Source organism: Agelaius tricolor, unplaced genomic scaffold (assembly GCF_023055355.1).
Source record: "Agelaius tricolor isolate 1412-34295 unplaced genomic scaffold, bAgeTri1.0.p SCAF_36, whole genome shotgun sequence".
NCBI classification, from domain to species: Eukaryota; Metazoa; Chordata; class Aves; order Passeriformes; family Icteridae; genus Agelaius; species Agelaius tricolor.
In genome coordinates, this window is record NW_027269296.1 from 184,940 (window position 1) to 203,511 (window position 18,572).

At 64.4% G+C, this 18,572-nt stretch overlaps 2 protein-coding genes across 4 annotated transcripts; one reads left to right on the forward strand and one right to left on the reverse strand.

Moving 5' to 3' along the window:
- Window positions 1-712: 712 nt before the first annotated feature.
- Window positions 713-6,473, reverse strand: LOC139602947 (digestive cysteine proteinase 1-like). Its single transcript, XM_071453204.1, has 11 exons — window positions 6,296-6,473; window positions 5,187-5,246; window positions 4,856-4,948; window positions 4,607-4,779; window positions 3,661-3,904; window positions 3,397-3,589; window positions 3,112-3,305; window positions 2,389-2,480; window positions 2,144-2,305; window positions 1,380-1,569; window positions 713-1,078 (listed from the first exon to the last, which is right to left on the reverse strand). The coding sequence occupies exons 1-11, from the start codon at window positions 6,396-6,398 to the stop codon at window positions 891-893; spliced, it is 1,692 nt and encodes a 563-aa protein (XP_071309305.1). The 5' UTR covers window positions 6,399-6,473; the 3' UTR covers window positions 713-890.
- Window positions 6,474-7,798: 1,325 nt separating this feature from the next.
- On the forward strand, window positions 7,799-17,448 carry FGR (FGR proto-oncogene, Src family tyrosine kinase). 3 transcript variants are annotated; one of them, XM_071453129.1, is made up of 13 exons: window positions 7,799-7,963; window positions 11,779-11,839; window positions 12,084-12,336; window positions 12,443-12,545; window positions 12,817-12,915; window positions 13,070-13,173; window positions 13,244-13,393; window positions 13,807-13,971; window positions 14,887-15,066; window positions 15,148-15,224; window positions 15,301-15,454; window positions 15,912-16,043; window positions 16,280-17,448. In XM_071453129.1, the coding sequence occupies exons 3-13, from the start codon at window positions 12,096-12,098 to the stop codon at window positions 16,486-16,488; spliced, it is 1,614 nt and encodes a 537-aa protein (XP_071309230.1). In that variant the 5' UTR covers window positions 7,799-7,963; window positions 11,779-11,839; window positions 12,084-12,095; the 3' UTR covers window positions 16,489-17,448. The 3 variants fall into 3 exon arrangements, with proteins under 3 accessions (XP_071309230.1, XP_071309232.1, XP_071309231.1); XM_071453131.1 differs by lacking the exon at window positions 13,807-13,971 and adding an exon at window positions 14,333-14,488; XM_071453130.1 differs by having other exon boundaries at window positions 11,779-12,336.
- The last annotated feature ends 1,124 nt before the right edge of the window (window positions 17,449-18,572 follow it).

Sequence of the window (18,572 nt, forward strand, 5' to 3'; positions counted from 1 at the left end):
CACCAGCTAACCCACTCCTTTATAGCACTCTTCCTTACTAGTCACAGCTGTGGCCTATCAAGGGCAGGCCTGTTCCTAGTCTTTGGTAATAGTACAGCTGCAACTTCCCAGGGGCAAGATTACCTTCTGCACCATCTTTATTTTCTTACATTCTATCCCCCCACACCCCAAAACCCCCTGTGCACCCCACAAAAAAGGGTGGGAGACTACCAGGGTCAGGGCAGGGAGAACTTCCCAGCCTGTTTCAGTATCCCTGTGCTCTGATCCTGCTCTCCAGGATGGCTGGAGCCCAGAATAAGAGCCCAGCTGAGCCACAGCCAGGGCGCAAAGGGAGCAGCCCCAGGAGTGAAGGGGCCTGGCTGGTGGCACTGACAAACACCCCGGTGACAAAGATCCCACCTGCAGCCACAGCAGGCGCTCAGGCAGTGGGGCACAGGGTGGAGGCCTTCCCCCACGCCAGGAATTCCTCATCTCAGCAGAAATCCCTGGGGTTGTTTGTGCTCCACCTCAGAGCTGGAAGAGCCGCTCCCCTTGCCCCGGGTGTCTGGGACTGGCTCTGAGAGCCAGCTGGCTCTGCCAGGTGGGATTGTCCCCTCCCCAGGAGGCCCTTGGTGTCCCACAGGACCAAGAAAACCAGGCTGGGGACAGGGATCTGTGTCCCTGGGGCACAGCTGTGGGCAGCAATTGAACCCCTCCTGTAGAAGCCATCCAGTATTTTTCCAGTGTCTTTATTGGCAAGCCCAGTGCTGAGTCCCCATCCTGCCCCGTGTGCAGCACTGAATGGGGCTGTCCCACTGTGTCCCAGCTTCCTGTGGTTCCACTGAGGGGCCTGGTCCAGGGCTGAGCGCTGAGGATGCCACCCAGGGCTCTCCCTGCAGAGCCGGGGTGGCTCAGGCCAGGATGGGGTAGGTGGCCTCAGTGGCCACCCCACAGTTGTTGTCCTTCATGGCCATGAGGATGTAGCCGTCGTTGCCCCAGTACGTGGACCAGGAGTTCTTGATGAGCCAGTAGGTCTCTCCCTGCAGGACCCCGTAGCCCACGGCCAGCACGGCGTGGTCCAGAGATCCTGGAGTGTTGTCTGCAGGGAAGGACACAGGAGGGGTCACTGAAGAGCCCCCCTGCCTGGGGAGCATCCTTGTCCTCCCTTTCCAGAGACCATTCCTTTCTGGAGACCATCCCAGCCTGGAGAAGATCCCTGCCCACTAATCCCTGTCCAGAGGACATCCCAGTCTGGACAGCATCAGGGCTACCCTCAGTGCTGCAGAGGACTTCAGGGCTCATCCCCTCCACCCCTCCCTTGACCAAAAGCTGGTCCCAGGTGCTCTGGCATCTCCCTGGGCACCCGGGCCCTGCCATGCCCCGCGTGCTGCCTGTCTCACCGCACTTGGGCTCGTAGTAGATGCCGTTGGAGTAGAAGGAGAAGCTCTTGTGTGAGGCGTTGATGCTGACGGCCACGGGGCCGTGCTTGTAGATGGCAGCTTTGACTGCTGTGATGTTGCCCGAGGTGACATTGACGTAACCCGTGATCTTGGCCAGCATCTCAGACTGGTTGTAGTGGCACAGGCCATTCTGCACACCCAGGGGACACACAGTGTCACCAGGACCCCCAGGATCCCTCACTGGGACCCTGCTCCCCCGGCTTGACCCTGCAGATGCAGGCAGTGATCTGGAATTTGGGCTGTGAGAGCATCCTGGCTCTGACCCTGCCGTCCTCCCAAGCCCAAGGTGCTGGGGGTGTTTTCCCAGTTGCTCAAGGACACAAAGTGGGGAGCTGGCTCTGCACCCAAAGCCCTGCAGGGCTGTTGCCTGCATCTTGCTGCCACACCCCCATCCCCAGGCAGCTTTGCTCCATCCCTGGGTACCCCGGGGCATGGAGTGACTCATGGCACCACGCACAGGTGGAGGAGCCTTGTCCCTGTTTTGCAAGAAGAGAAACTGAGGAACACGGTGGCAAAACAGCCTGGATGAGCCCTGGGGCTTGGCTTTGACAGTACTGTGAACCACAGAAGCCTGGTCCTTGGGGACGAGGTGACATCCTCATCTCAAGAGCCTGTTAGTGCCTCTGACACATCTGGGTGTGTCCCACCGTGGCTTTAAAGCCCCAAGATGCTGGGATGGCCACCAGGGACAAGGGCCTCCTCACCTGGCCCTTGTAGGTACCATAGGACTCGGTGCTGGCAATGCCCCCGTGCTTTTTGATCCACTCGTAGGCTCGCCACTCCTCACCCCCGTCGCAGGCGAAGTTCCCAAAGCCCCAGGAGCAGTCAATGAGGACTTGCTGGGACAGGGGGGTCAGCACGCCGGTCTGCAGGGGGGACACAGCCCAAGGATGGGGACAGGGTCCCTGCAGGCTCCCATCCACACCAAGGGGCTCAGCCCTGCTCCCACCTTGAGGAAGAGGGCACCTTCCATGGCTCCCGTTGTGGCAAAGCTCCAGCACGACCCACAGACAGCCTGATCCTTCACAGGCGTGACAGCACCTGGGGACAACAGAGCAGGGCAGGGCAGGAGAAACTGGGTTGGCACCGAGGGGTGGAGGCAGATGGAAGGGAAACCGAGGCAGGAGTTGAGGCCCAGAGGCAGCACAGCCAGATCTCAGTGCTAACTGAGAAGGGGGGAAATGCACTAGCAAACCTGGGACCCCCACCCTTGGCTAGGGACAAGCTCTGGGGGTGTCACTCCCAGCTGAAGGGGACATGGGTGAAGCCAGATGTTGCTTCAGATGTCACATCTGTCCCTGGGGCACCAGAGTGAATTCAGGGCCAAGTGCTGATCCAGCTACCTTTAGTCATAGAAACACAGAATGGTTTCGGTTGGAAGGGACCTCAAACACCATCTGGTTCCACCCCCTGCCATGGGCAGGGACACCTTCCACTGCCCCAGGTTGCTCCAAGCCCCGTCCATCCTGGCCTTGGACAGCCCTGGGTGCTCTGTACAGCCTGTTCCAGTGCCTCACCACCCTCACAGATGTGCACCCCAAGGGACAGCACAGTCCCACAGGCTCTCAGTGTAGTGATGGGGAGCAGGGGGGCTCTGTGGGACTGAGCACAGGTCTGGGTGAGGAGCGCTCGCTCCCGAAGCGCCCCAGTGTCCCCCTGACCGCACACGTACCGTACATGCGCCAGTCCAGGCTCTCGGGCAGGATGATGCCGGCGTAGAGCTCGGTGGGGAAGGGCAGCCCGTGGTTGGGGGTCCCGCTGCGGCGGCGGCCCCGCAGCGCTGCCAGCTCCTGCGGCGTGCGGTCGGCCAGGTGGTTCAGGGACAGCGTGTAGGAGAGCGCGGCGCGGTTCCGCGAGTGCACAAACCTGCACACGGCGGGGACAGCGCCAGCTGGCCCTGCCGCCGCCCCCTCGCAGTGACAGCACCCCTAGAGGGTCCTCATGCCCCCAGCTGTACCTCATGTTGTGCACGAAGATGCTCTGCCGGTGCTCCAGCTCCCGCGCGGAGCCGTAGCGCCGCCCCAGCTGCCGGCGGTACTCGTGGAAAACGCGGTGAGCCCAGGGCTGGTGCTGGCCCACCAGGTCCTCCATGGGGTTTGCCAGCACGCGGTGCTCCGCCACCGTCCCCGGCAGCACCCCACACTTGGTCTCTGGGGACCGAGGAGAGGGCCCTGTCAGCCCGAGCCGCACAGACGGGACGGGGGGCCCCTCCCTGGCTCACCGTTGACGGGGAGGTCGAAGACGGAGGGCGGGTAGCTGTTGTCGAAGTCAGTGTAGGCGATTTCATACTTGTCGTAGTGGGAGCCCAGCAGGCTGTTGTACCCCCGCATCTCATAGTGCACGGGGGCCACCCCGCAGCTGGAGTTGGTCACCCACAGGGTGTAGACGTTCTTCTTCTGCGCCCAGCGGGTGACGTTCTGCCACACGGCACAGTACCGGCCCTCGTAGTACTCCTCCCGCAGGAACTGGGGGGACACGGCCTCAGGGAGGGGACCCCAGCCTCCCCCAGGCCACCTGCTGCCCAGCCAGCCCCTTTGCACAGCCCAGTGCTCTCTGGCTGGATCCAGTGGCTCCATGGCCATTGGCACACAGCCATGCATGGGATGGAAACTGGGGCAAGGATATGGGGTGCAACACAGGGCAGACCCCCCTGTCTGGCTCAGCTGTGCCCTGGGGACACTCCACTGTGCGCAGCAATCTGTGCACCCATAGCAGAGAGTCTGGCTGCACCATTTCTCCAAAAACCTGAAGAGATTTCAGGGTTTTCCTGCGTGTTTCCAAGCTCTCGCCATGCAGGCATGTGTCCAGCTCAGGGACAAGCTGCTGTCCCCACTGCTCACGTGCTGTGCCCAGCCCTGACACAGGCTGGGGCCGGCAGGAGCTGAGCTGCCGTGCAGAGGCTTGCCCAAACCATGCTGAAATGCCAGCGTTTGTGTGGGATGTGACACGTCCCAACACGGCTGCTGGAGTTGGGAAAGGAGCCAGGAGTCCGGCCCCGAGCCGGGTGGGGAAGTGACCCTCCCTGCACCCTGGGCTGTGGGGACGGGTCCTGGCTGGCCCCAGCACCCTGCAGCCCTCGGACAGAGAGGAGAGTCTCCCAGCACCTCCTCCCACAGCCTGGAGATGCTTTGGGAGGCAGGGCAGGTCTGGGCTCTGAGGATTCCCACCTTAAAGCCCCTCATGCTGGGGAAGACGCTCTGAGCCGTGACCACGTCCTCCTTGGAGCCAGGCAGCTGGAAGCACTTCCTGGTGTTCACCTCCTTCTCAGTTGTCTCTGGCGTGATCTTGTACCGCATCCCATAGGGCTTCACCGCTGCCAGCTGGTAGGTTATCACCTGCCCTGTGCCAGGGAAGGGGAAACTGAGGCACAGAGTCCTGCTGGTGCAGGGTGGGCACAGCTGGGTGCCACCTCTTACCTCCGTAGTACTGGATCCGGCTCTTGTTCCCCGTCAGGTTGTACCAGGCTTCAAAGGGCTCCTCGATCTCGGCGTAGGGCAGCTTAATGACCCCTGCACAGGAGCCCCCGGCACAGGACACAGCTCAGCCCAAAGCCTCAGCACCCCAACGTCCCTCCCTGAGCCCCCCAGCGTCTGCAGACCCACAGTTGACCAAGACAGCGCCCCAGGGGTGATGGGGCAGGAAGGGCACCCGGCTGGGGGAGCCTACCCCAGTTTGGCACTGGGACAGCCTGGTCTGACCCATGCTGAGCATCCTCTGTCCCCCACACAGGGCTGGGGGTCCCCTTACCTCGGACATGGTAGATGGAGCCGAACTGAGGGGGTGGGCGGGAGAGCCCATAGTCCTGTCCTGGAAGGCAGAGAGGGCAGGGTGAGGGGGCTGTGATGGGGATGGGAGGCTGCCAAGACAGTGCCCCCCTTCCCTGCAGCCCGGGGCTTCCCTCCTTGGCCAAAAGAGCTTCCTGAGCTCATCCAAGGGACGCTGAGGCACGGACACCCTCCAGGGTCAGCACCCTGCCACAACCTGCTGTGACACTGCAGCAAGCCCTGCACTGCTGCACCCCCAGGGAACCCCAGCTCCTGGGTGACTCTTGGGGTGGTGCCCCAGTGTCACCCCCAGCACTGGTGGCCCTGGCCTGGAATATTTCCACGCTGGGACCAGCCAAGCTGCCCCCCCCCCCACAGGGCATGTTTGAGGGGTGCCAGGAACATAACCGGTCCTGCCTGGCATCTTCCAGTGACCTCCCCAGCCTCCCCCCGGGCTCCCAGCTTGTGCAACCCCACGCCAACACAACTGCTGGGAACGAGCCCTTCCCTCCCTCAGCATCTTGCTCCCTCCTCGCCGGGAGCGAGGCAGCACCTGCCCGGACCCAGACAGCGCCTGCCCCGCCCGGCAGGGCCGGGAGCAGCCCTGCCCCCGACCCTGGGGAGGCGGGGATGGACAGACCCCCGACTGCAGCCCAGGCTGTGCCATGGTGCCCATCACGCGCCATCCCGGGGCGCCCACAGGCAGCAACGGCTGCAGCCACCTCCCAGCCCTGCTCGCTTTTTCAGCACCCAGAAAGGGGGGGTCCCACGGGGACACGGCTGCCCTGCCACCCCTGTCCCCTCACACCTGGCTGTCCTGCCTGCTTGGGTTAAACCCCTTGGGTTAAAGCCTCAATTCAGTTTTATTTTTACGCCCCCAGCCCCACCAAGCCCTCAAGGCACCTGCCCTCTTTGCCGCCCATCTCAGCTGTGTCTTGGAGGAACTGCAAATGTTGGGGCCCAACGAGCAGTAAAACCACTTCCCCAGACTCCAACCTCCCCTGCAGGGCAGCGGGAGCAGATCTGGTGGGCGCCCCCGCCGCCCTCCCCTGCCCGGGCTGTCCCCAGCGCCGGACTGGGGCTCACACTCACCCCGGACGGCGATGCAGAGAGCAGAGACCGCGAGCCAGCGGAGCGCTCCCATCCCGGCCCCGGCTCCCTCGGCAGAGACCGCGAGCCAGCGGAGCGCTCCCATCCCGGAGCTCCCCGGCACCGGCCCGGCGGCTTTAAGCGAAACCCGGCGGAGCCAATGCGGCGGCCGGGCCCTCCCCGGGGAGGGCAGGAACCGGCACCGGGTGGTGCCTGGCGGGGGACGGGCACCCCGGGCTCGGCGTGTCCCGGCAGGGCCCCGCGGACGGGGATGGAGCAACGCGGGCCCCGCGGGGCGCGGGAGGTGCGGGATGAGCCCCAGAACGCCCCAAGCTGCATTCGGGTGGGTGCAGGGATGGATCTGTGGGGCACCCCCAAGCCGGGGTCAGCCCGGCTTCCTTCCCTCTCAGGATGAGTCAGGAGGTCACAAGTTGAGGGCTAACTACAGGGCGAGGAGCAGGAGGAGGAGGAGGAGGAGGAAGGCTCTGGAGAGATGGGAAGGATCCCACTCCAGCCCAGCTGTGTGGGAGGACAGTGTGGCAGAGCCGGGACAGAGCCGGTTCCAGGGGGCTCGGAGAGGATGCGGGGGGCTCAGGCAGGGCTGGGGAGGCTCTGACAGGGCGCAGGGGAATCACACAGGGTGCGGGGGGCTCAGGCGGGGTGCAGGGGGATCATACAGGGTGTGAGGGGCTCAGACAGGGCTGGGGAGGCTCTGACAGGGTGCAGGGGAATCACACAGGGTGCGGGGGGCTCAGGCGGGGTGCAGGGGCACTCAGGGGTCTGCATGGTTTACCCCAATCCCAGAGCTCACTGAAGTTTGTGGCTTGGTGTGACCGATGCCAAATCTTGGGGTCATCCCACCAGCAACTTTATCAGGACAAGGGGTAAATAAGGGCTTTGATGTCTAGTGGGCAATCCATGGACACAGGACTGGCTTGAGCCATATAAGAGCTGCACCCCATCTGGGGGGGATGTGTGGGACGCCCCTAGAACACAACCCAGAGCTACCTGCCATTCCCCAGGCATGGCGGGCTGTTCACTGCCCCGGGAGCCTGTGCCAGCAGGACGGGTGGCTGCTGTGCGTGTCCTGCCACCGGCCGGGCTGCTTGCTCCTGTCCTTGCAGGGCCACAGCGCTCTGTGCTCAGTTTGATGTCCCTTTGTTGTGCCCTGCCGGGGATGCTCCCTGGGGTCTCGGGGAGGCTCTGCCAGGCTTTGGGGACGGGCGCGGGCAGCCCCGCCGTGGCACGGGCTGGACCCGCACATCCCCCGTAAATCCCCGCAGGCAGAGCCTGGCAATCCGCGCCGGTGTCTCCCGGTGCTGCTGGGGACCGGAGAGCCCCTGACGCTGTTGGCGCCGTGGCAGCCCCGCGGGCAGGCTGCGGTCCCCGCCGTGGCCCGGAGGGCGATCCGGCAGCGGCGGGGCCGGCTGGTACAATGAACCATTGCTGCGAGCGCGGGGAGGAAGGGGGGGCGAGGGGAGGGGAAGCTCTTGCTCGGCTGCCAGAGCCGAGCAGAGACAGGGGAAGCTCACGGCCGGGCGCTCCCGCTCTCCCACGGCCGCCGCCCCCGCAGCCCCGGCGCGGGCCGGAGCGGGGCTGCCCGGTGGTCCCGGAGGGAGCCCCGTGCGAGGGGGGTCCATGCCAGCCGGACAGGAGGGCTGACGGCAGGAGGTACGTGTGCGCTGTGAGGGGCAGGGTGTGGGGGCTCAGCCCCGTAACAGCGGGGGGGTCTCCATCCCCTTGCCCTGTGCTGCTGGGAGATGCCCCCTCCGTGTCCGGGGTGGCTCTGGGTGCCGGGGGAGGCGGGCACTGAGCTGGGGGGACAGAGAGTCCCGCGACACTGGTGGGGACTGCTGGGGGGGCTCGCTCTCACTGTGCCCTCCCTGCTTCCCTGGGAATGCCCGAGGGTGGGAGGAGACCCCCGTCCTCGCCATCCTGGGGGGCAGCAGGCCAGCAGGGGCTGCGGGGTGTGTGTGAAGGTCTGGGGGCACCCTCCAGCTCCAGCTCACCATCCCGGGGGGCAGCAGGTCAGCGGGGTGTGTGTGAAGGTCTGGGGGCACCCTCCAGCTCCAGCTCACCATCCCGGGGGGCAGCAGGTCAGCGGGGTGTGTGTGAAGGTCTGGGGGCACCCTCCAGCTCCAGCTCACCGTCCCGGCACGAACTGGGATTAACACCACGTCGGGGAGCCTGCGGAGCACATGGTGCCCTCACCGTGCGGGACCTGCGGGCCGGGGAGGGGACGGGACACCCTGGGGGACACACACACACCTGTGCCCTCCGTCCCCGCGGGTGCCCGTGGGCTCCCAGCCCAGCCAGCGCTCGGGGCGATGCTGCGGGCTGAGCTCTCCGCGGCTGAGGCTGGGGGAGCTGCAGGGGCTCAGGCCCTGGCCGGGGCGGATGCTCCCCCCGGTCCCTGCAGCTCTGCTTCGTCCCTGATCCTTGGTGTGTCCCAAGGAGGGACAGGAACTCGCTGCTTCCTGCCCTGCACAATTCCCTCCCCACCCCGCTCCTCCCGGGACATTGTATTTGGAGCCCTGGCCGGCTCCCTCCCTCCGCCCCTGCAGCCCCTTGGATCCGGGAATTGCTCTTCTTCCAGCGGAAATCCTGCTTTCCCAGCCAGCGATGGGGCTGGAAGGCTGGGGAAGGGGGGCTCCCTCTCCTCTGAGCATCTTGTGCCAGGGCGGGGGGCAGGGGACCCCTCTGTCGTGGGCCTGTGGCTGACAGATGGCCTTGCAGAGATCACTTTTGGGGTTGGCAAATCCTTCAAATTTCATCCCAGGGACCAGCCCTGCTTGTGGGCATGCAGGGGATGGGGGGCCATCCCTCCGTGCACCCCTTGTTCTGGAGGAGCCTGCTCCCACCAGGAGCCACAGGGGACTCACCAGGCACTGGGTGAACTGGGAGAGCTGGAGCTGAAGCAGGGCTCCATCGGGGTTTCCTTGGGGCTGGGGGCAGTGGGGAGGGGGCAGGGACACGCCACCACCTGCCACAGAGCTGGAACAAGGAGCAGATGTGGGCTTCTGTCCCCTCCCCGGGTCTGTGGGGTCCTGGGCATGGGACAGTGACACAGCTCCAGGTCCTGTGTCCTCATGAGCCACTTTCCCCTTCTGCACTGCAGCTGCCTCATGCCCAAGTTTTCCTGCTGGGCCCAGGGAGCTCCAGAGCCATAGGGGGACAGAGGAACCTCAGTGGCACCAGGCTGGGCTGTGCAGCCCTCTCGGTTCCTCTTCCCAGGGAGCAGGAGCCGGGGCTGCACGCAGCAATGCAGGATGACAGTGTGGGACAAGGCATGGAGGGATCCAGGATAGCCGGGGGCTGCAGCCCTGCTGTCAGCCCTGCCTGACCCTACCAGCTGTCACCATCCCCAGCGCACAAGGTCCTGCCAGTCCTGTGGCCCCTTGATGGCCACAGCACCATCCTCTTCCTCCCCCCAGCCCACACCGTGCTCCTGCTGCTTCCTCTTCCCACTGCCGAGCTGCTGTGTGAGTTCCTCTGGCAGCCACCTCCTGCCCAGGGCGCCGTGGCCCCCTCAGCCTGGCAAATGCCACCATGGCTTGTCCCCACAGCACAGGGTGGGACATTCCCAGCACCCCACATGGCTCCATGTGGCTGCATCCCCCCAGAGCCTGACTTACCCCATGAGGGGAGTGGATGCAGGGCAGGCAGGGAGCCCCAGGGGTACCTCAGCACTGTGGGTGACATGTGGGGTGGTGTGCAAGGGATATTGTGCCCTGTCTAGCAGCTGGGGATGGGGCTGAGCTGTCCCGTGTCCCAGGGGCCAGGGAACAGATGGAGGGGCAGCCGGGGCTGTGGCTGCTCCGTGCCCAGCCCTGCCCGGCGGGACAGGGGTGATGAATTGGCTGGGGCTCAGCGCAGGCGGGACCTGGCAGCTCGGGAAGGGCTCAGCTGCCATCTGCTCCCCAGCTCCAACAGCTCCTTTTGGGGAGAGCTGGAGCCAGACACCGCCGTGCAGCCATCGGACACGGCACCAGCTGCGTCCCCTTCCCGTGGGCAGTGAGGGGATGGAGCCACCCTGGGGTGAGCTCGGGGGCTCTTGGGTGCACAGGGAAGGGGAAGCCTGGGTGCCATGCTGCTGCACATCACCTAAACCCTCAATGTGGCACAGGGGGTTCCACTTGCCTGGAAGATGCTCTTTGGCATCCCCATCCCTGCTGGCACCTGTGGCAGCTCCACTGCTTGGTCAGCGCTGAAATTCAGCAAAATGGGAAGTTTCTGAATGTGGTGGGGGGGATGATTCCCACCCAGGGGTACAGGGTTTGTGAGAGCCAGGGTTGTTCATCAGTTTAAATAGCCACTAATTATGAGAAATAAAACCCCCAACCAGCCGAGTTTCCTCAGATTTGGCAATGCTGCCCTGTTGGCAACGGCTGAGGCCTTGCCACACCACCAGTGTGGAAAGCAGAGATAGAAGGGGAGAGCTGGGCTCTTTCCACCCCTACTGAGAGAGAGGAAAGGGAATCAATAACCATGATTGAGAAAACCTGCCTGAAACATCTCATCCACCCCAAACCTATGTCTCCTCCTGCTTGCTGGAGTGCAGAGGACAGGACACCTTCCTGCTCCTTCCCTCCGCTCTCAGCTGCAGACAGAGCCATGCTGCAGACTGGTGGGGGTGGCTGTCCAGCAGCCAGGGCAGTAACAGGGCTGGGGATGGACGTCTCCATGTAGCCATGACAGGAGAGGTCTGATTTCCCCCTCCTCCTCCTCTGTGACACCTTCTCTCTCGCCACATGTGGCCGGAAGAGCCTGCGCTGACCACAGCAATGTGAGTGAGGACCTCGCTCCCCAAAACACCCACACCCACTGAGCAGAGGGTGTGGGGATGGGGACGCTTTGGGGTCTGGCTCCCCTTCAGCCTCGGGGACACACATGCCCTGAAAGGACGTGAGCAGTGTGGTGAGGACGCAGTGAGAGAAAAACCCACTTGAGGATGTGGTTTCAGCCCACACCGGGGTGTTACAGCCCTTGGAGGAATGCTGCAGCTTTGTGGGGGTGTTGCAGATCATGCAGATCATTTTAGCTCATGCAGGGGGGTTGCAGCCTGTGAAGGGATGTTGTAGCCCATGCAGGGGTGTTGTGGCTCGTGCAGGGTTATCACAGCCTGTGCATGGTGCTTCGGTCTGTGCAGGGGTGTTGTAACTCAGGCAGGGGTGTTACAGCCCACGCAAGCGGTGTTGCAGCCCATGTCGTTGGTGTTGCAGCCCGTGTAGAGGTGTTGTAGCCCATAGCAGGGGTGTTGCATCCTGTTATGGGGTGTTTCAGTATATTCAGGGGTATTTGGCAGAAGTGTTTCAGCATGTGCAGGGTGCAGCAGCCCTGGAAGAGGTGCCTCAGTCCATGCAGAGGTGTTGCAGCCTGTACAGGGGTATTTTATCCCATGGAGGGGTGTTACAGCTCACGGCAAGGGTGTTTGAACCCCTGCAAGGCTGTTGCCCCACACCTGACGCCCTCCCTGGTGTCCACAGGTGACCCTTCTCCTCCCTGGAGGGACATGGAGCAGCTGGAGTGACCTGAGGAGCCGTCGCAGTGAGTGGGGCCGCCGTGGAGCACCCAGGGGTGCCAGGGGGACATCGTGGGGTCCCCCGGGCAGCACAGCCCTCCTGCAGCAGTGCCACTGGCCGTGCCCACGGGGACCCCCGTGTCCCCCTGCTGGCCGGTGTGAGCCGGGGGGTGGCAGGGTGCCCCCAGGGCCTCTCCCCATGTGTGCACTGGCACCCGTGGGTGCCCCCTGCCGGGGGGGCGCGGGGCTCACGGACCCTCTGTCCCACAGGCGGTGCCCAGGATGGGCTGCGTGCCCTGCAAAGAGAGGGGGGCTGGCAAGGGGCAGGCAGGGGGCGAGGGGGGCTCCCTGCAGCCCCCTGCCTCCCAGTACGACCCCGACCCCACGCAGCCAGGGGCCATCTTCACCCGCATCCCCGACTTCAACAACTTCCAGGGGCCAGCCCTGCCCTCTGCGCCGTCCTTTGCGGAGCCGGGGGGCTTCACCTCCGGCGTGCTGCAGACGCGGAGCGGGGCCATCTCAGGTCAGCGGGCGGCTCGGTGCTGGGAAGGGAGGGAGGGAGGCAGGGGTGTCCTGCCCAGCCCTGGGCTGGAGCCCGGGGTCACCGCGGTCCCCTCCGTGTGCCACAGGCGGGGGGGTGACACTCTTCATCGCCCTGTACGACTATGAGGCCAGGACGGAGGATGACTTGACATTCCAGAAAGGGGAGAAATTCCACATCATCAACAACACGTGAGCCCCCCCGGACCTCCTGCCACCCCCAGCACCCCCATGGCACCCCAGGGAGGGGCCTTGGTGCCTTGGGTAGCCCCCCCAGGAGCCAGGCTGGGCACCCAAGCTCTGTCTGGGCTCCATCACTCAGTACCAGGGCCAGGGTCATGAGCTGAGTGCTCTCAGCAGAGATGGGTGGGGGAGAGCAGGGTCTGGGGAGGCACACGGTGCCTCCTGTGCCTTGTCTGTCTGTCTGTCCCTCCTCCTCCACGTTCTCTGTTTCCCTGCCCAGGGAGGGGGACTGGTGGGAGGCCAGGTCACTGAGCTCGGGAGCCACGGGCTACATCCCCAGCAACTACGTGGCCCCTGTGGACTCCATCCAGGCAGAAGAGTGAGTAGCGGGGACAAGGGAGGGAGACACACCCCAACCCCACCTGCCTCGGGCCCAGGTGTCCTTGTGAGCCCCGGCAGTGCCACAGTGCTGGCACGGGGGTTCCGTGGTCCCCTCCCGTGCCCTCCTGGCACTGAGCCCCTCGCCATGGCAGGTGGTACTTTGGGAAGATCGGGCGCAAAGACGCGGAGCGGCAGCTGCTGTGCCACGGCAACTCCAGGGGCACCTTCCTCATTCGGGAGAGTGAGACCACCAAAGGTACAGGCACAGGGCTGGGGACACCAGGGGCTGAGCCCCACCTCCCTCTCTGACCCGTGTCCCCATGTAGGTGCCTACTCCCTCTCCATCCGGGACTGGGATGAGGCCAAGGGAGACCACGTGAAGCACTATAAGATTCGGAAACTGGACAGTGGGGGCTACTACATCACCACCCGTGCCCAGTTCAGCACCGTCCAGCAGCTGGTCCAGCACTATATAGGTAGGGTGGGCTGAGGGGTGCAAGGGGGGCAATAGGAGGGGTAGGGAAAGCTCAGAAGACCCTTTGGTAAGAGACTGGGCTGAGGGGGTTGAGCTGGGGAAGGAGGGGGCTGTTCTGTTGGAGGCATTCAGGGGCTCCCTGAGTCTCCCCTTTTCCATGCCCGGGTGCAGGGAGTTCCTGTTGTCTCTGGTGAGTGGGCATGAGCCCGGGTGCAGCTGGGGGGACTGGGGGTCCAGCCCAGCCGAAGGGCTGTGGGGCTGAGCCTGGGGCAGGTGGAGGGGGTGCATTTCTGTGCTGGGGGTGAGCGGGTGGTCCAGGAGCCTCGGTGATGCCTGGGGTGGTGGGAGGGGAGCCGAGGGCTGGGGGCTCCGAGCCCACTCTGACTCCTGTCCCTCCCTGCTCCCGTGCCGCAGAGCGGGCGGCTGGGCTGTGCTGCCGCCTGGCTGTGCCGTGCCACAAGGGAACCCCCAAACTGGCCGACCTCTCAGTCAAAACCAAAGACGTGTGGGAGATCCCCCGCGAGTCCCTCCAGCTCCTCAAGAAGCTGGGAAATGGGCAGTTCGGGGAAGTCTGGATGGGTAGGGCCTGGTGGGCAAGCCAGGCAAGAGGCAGGGGGGACATGGGGGTACCCCCAGGCCTGGTGCCCCACTGGAAAAAGCTCATGCCTGCCAGGACAGGCTGAGAGACACCGATTTGCTGGCACGAGGAATTATCCCATGTCCTGCTCTGGGTTCACATGGGTCCCCCAGGACGCCCCATGTCACCTCTGCATGGGCAAGCAGACCCCCACTGCAGATGGGACCACAGCACCAGGCCAGGGGGTCCCACCTTTGTCATCCTCTTCCTCTGGCATCACCTGCTTCCTCCACTCATGCATGCTGCCTTCATCCCATCACATCCCCTCCCTCCTCTTCCCTGCCTGCCCCCCATCCCCCGCAGAGTACAATGACGGGTTGTGCCATCTCCTCACCCACCCGTGCCCTGCTGTGAAGCCCCAGACCCTGGGATTAGCTAAGGACGCCTGGGAGATAGCTCGGGAATCCGTCACCCTGGACAGGAAACTTGGCATGGGATGTTTCGGAGACGTGTGGATGGGTAAGGCTGGCCCAGCCGGCCAGGGCTGGGGGAGCACAGTGGGTAGGAGAAGGTTCCTTCTGTCCTGCAGGGAGCACCACAGGGTACCCACTTCTGTGGGGGAGATTGAAACTTGGCACAGAATCCACAAAGGGTTTGGGAATGGGGTGAGGTTGGTACGGGGTTGAGGGGAACTCCTTGTCCTGGGTGGGATGCAGTGGGATCACAATCCCTGCCCAGGGATCCCTTCCTTGCCCTGCCCTGATTCCTTATCCATCCATCCATCCATCCATCCATCCATCCATCCATCCATCCATCCATCCACACAAGCATGCACGCACACACCTCTCCATTACACAGCCCTCTGTCCTGGGCTGGCTGTCCCCTGGACTCACGGTGACTCCGTATCCCCAACTCAGGGACATGGAATGGCACCACGAAGGTGGCAGTGAAGACGCTGAAGCCAGGGACCATGTCCCCCGAGGCCTTCCTGGAGGAGGCCCAGATCATGAAGCGGCTGCGGCACGACAAGCTGGTGCAGCTCTACGCCGTAGTGTCGGAGGAGCCCATCTACATCGTCACCGAGTTCATGAGCCAGGGTGAGCAGGGGCACTGCGGGCTCACAGGGCGGGCACCCGTGGGGTTTGGGGGTCTTTGATGGCAGCTCCTTCTGCCCGCAGGCAGCTTGTTGGATTTCCTGAAGGACGGGGACGGGCGCTACCTGAAGCTGCCCCAGCTGGTGGACATGGCTGCCCAGGTACGGGGGGCTGGCGCAGGGTGGGGGGCGCTCCCGGGGTCTGTGCTGGGGGTCTCCAGCGCTCCGTGCCCCTCAGATTGCGGCGGGCATGGCGTACATCGAGCGCATGAACTACATCCACCGGGACCTGCGTGCCGCCAACATCCTGGTGGGAGACAACCTCGTCTGCAAGATCGCTGACTTCGGCCTCGCGCGCCTCATCGAGGATGATGAGTACACGGCACGGCAGGGTGGGAGCTCCTGCACTCTGTCCCTCTGCTGTGTCCCCTGGCCTGGAGATGGCCATCCCGGGGCTGGGTGACCTGGGCTTGGATGCCCCAAGTTATGGTGTGCTGGGAATGGGTGTCCTGGGTGATGGACACCCCAAATTTATGGGTATTTGAGGTGATGGATGTCCCAAGTGATGGGTACCCCAGGGGCAGCCCCAGTGCCTTGTGTGCTGGGTGTCCCGTGTGTGAGCTGCCCCAGGCAGGCGGTGTCACGGGGGGTGGGTGCTCCTAGTGCAGGGTGCCCCCCGTTCAGGGTACCCCGGGGGCAGGCCACCCTCAGCAGGGGCAGTTCAGGTGATGGAGCCTCTGGTGCGGGATGTCCCAGGTGTGGGCTGTCCCCAGAGGTGGGTGCACCAGGTGCAGGGTACTCTGGGTGCAGGGGCAGCCCCAGCCAGGGCTCACCTGTGCCCCATTGCAGGTGCCAAGTTCCCCATCAAGTGGACGGCTCCGGAGGCTGCGCTTTTTGGGAGGTTCACCATCAAGTCAGACGTCTGGTCCTTTGGCATCCTCCTGACGGAGCTGGTGACCAAAGGCCGCGTGCCCTATCCAGGTATGGCCCACTGGGGCAGGTGCACCCCCGGGGTGGGCTGGGCAGGGCACAGACAGGGGCTGACCTCCTCGGCAAGGCTCCTCCCATGCCTCAGTTTCCCCCTCAGAGGGACCGATGCTGAACTGGGCTCCTACCCAAACCACAGGGCAGTGCCACTGTGTGTCTCAGTTTCCCCCCTCAGTTCTGGCTGGTGCCAGGGGCTGCGGTCACTGAGCAGGAGGGTCCCTGTCCCGCAGGGATGAACAACCGCGAGGTGCTGGAGCAGGTGGAGCGGGGGTACCGCATGCAGTGCCCGGGGAGCTGCCCCCCTTCCCTGCACGAGCTGATGGTGCAGTGCTGGAAGAGGGAGCCCGAGGAGCGCCCCACCTTCGAGTACCTCCAGTCCTTCCTCGAGGACTATTTCACTGCCACCGAGCCCCAGTACCAGCCCGGGGACAACCAGTGACCCAGTGCTGGCACTGCCAGGGGGCTCTGGGGCGGCTTCGGGGTGAATCTCTTTTTTCCTTTAGATGTGGTTGCTTCCTTTGTCTGTGCTCAGGGCGGACACAGGGCTTTGCACAGGGATGCTGGACTCAGAGAGAAGACAAAACTGTGTGTCCCAGCCCCCCCTTCTTCCACTCCCTTTGCCTTCACACCCAGCTTTGAACCTGAGAAGGGCTTTGGCTGCAGGGGGGACTGTGGGGGGCCCCCATGAACCCCCCAGACACCCCCAGACCCACAGAGTGGCAGAGGGCAAGGGGGGAGCCCCCCGTGCCAGCCCCAATCTCTTCTGGGAGCACAGCTGGGTGGGTTCAGCCCCCCAAAGTCCCAGCACTGACCTGTGGGAGGTCACCTAAACCCTCCCTCCCCTGGTGTCTCCTTTAATTTATGAGATTTTATATGCCTCCCCAAGCAGCCATCGACCCCCCAAGGGATCCCAGTATTCGGGGGACCCCCTTGTCCCCCACATTATCTCCTCTGCTTTATGGTAGAGCCAAGTCCTGAAAGCCAAACACCCACCCTGCTTGCCCTGGGGGCCAGGGGGGACACAGGGAGTGCTGGGGGGCCCAGGCAGGCGGGGGCAGCTCTGCCCCAGGGGCTGTTCCCTCCTGCCCCGCGGGGCAGGACGAGGGTACGGGATGGGGGCAGCCCCAGCTTGGCTCTGCCCTCTGCAGCAGGAATCCAGGGGGCACTGGGGGGTGTCAATGTGAATGGAGGGTGCCCCCCTGCCTGCTGCCCCTCCAGGCACCCCCGTTTTGAGCGGGGTCCCAGTCCTGCGCCCCATGGCCAGTAACGCCCCCGCACCCCCAGGGCAGGGCTGTGGGTGGGCAGGGCCATGGGGAGAGGGAAGGGCAGGGCAGGGATTTGTTGTTTATTTTTTTTAATGAAGTCTGTAAATACAGAGAAATAAAACCTTTCTAACAAACTGGGGGCAGCCCCGGTCCTTCTGCCCCTACCCTGCCCCAAGAGAGACGAGCTGCCCCAGGTGGGCAAAAGCACTGGGGGTGCCCAGAGCTGGGGGGCAACACTGAGTCACAGGGTTTGGGTGGGAACACCCATCCCAGGGGGCAGGGGGCTCCCAGGATGGGTAATGCCCCTCACCCCCTCCAGCCCCAGGGCACACGTCTGGGGGGCTCCTCCAAGGGGGAGCAGAGAAACCCCCCTGTCCCCAAGGCCACGTGGGGAGGGCACACACCAACTTCCCTTGCGAATAAAAGCCTGGAAACGCTGGGCTGGGAGGAATTTGGGTTTGCAAAGCTGCCCCCATGCAGAGCACCCTGCAGCCCCCAGCACTCCCCAGGAGGGGACTGTCCCTCCTGCCAGCTGTGACAGGGAGGGGCCCTGTGCTGGCAGGCTGGGGAGGAAGGGGTTAATTTTCCTTGTAGCTTGGCCTCCCCAGCAGGGCCCAGCTGTGCCGGTAATGAATTCCTCAGCACTGATGGGAAGGAGGGACCGGCCCCCACCCCAGTCAGGGGGGCTCAGGCTATGGGGAAAATGCTGGGCATATGGGGAGGGGGGCAGGGTTTGGGGACATAGCAGGGGCTGTGGGGATATCCTGAGGGGTTTGGGGACATACCAGGAGGCCTGGGACATGCCACCATCCCTGGGTGCCAGCAGGCATCCTCACACCTCCGACAAGGGCATTTGATCCCCGGCACATGTGGTGGAGTGGAGCGGGGCTGGACGTGCCCCTGCTTGCCCATCCCTGGGGAAGGGCCAGGCCCCAGCCAGGCGGGTGGCAGGCTGCCCGGGGCAGGGGCACAGAGCAGATGGTGTGGCAGGGACAGGAGAGGCAGCGGCTGCTGCCAGCACCCCCAGGCACAGCCCTGGTGCCTGATCGTGGCCAAGGGCTCTGCACGGGGCTGGCCCTGGGGGACACGGCCAGGGCACCCCATGGCCACGGCCCTGGCACTGCCATCCCCTGACGTGTGGCAGCCACCCAGAGCCCCAAACCCCCTCTCCCTCTGGGTGGGCACACACATCTCACCCACCCAATGTGTCCCTTGTCCCCACAGCCACGGGGATGTGTGCTGTCCCCCTCCACCACTG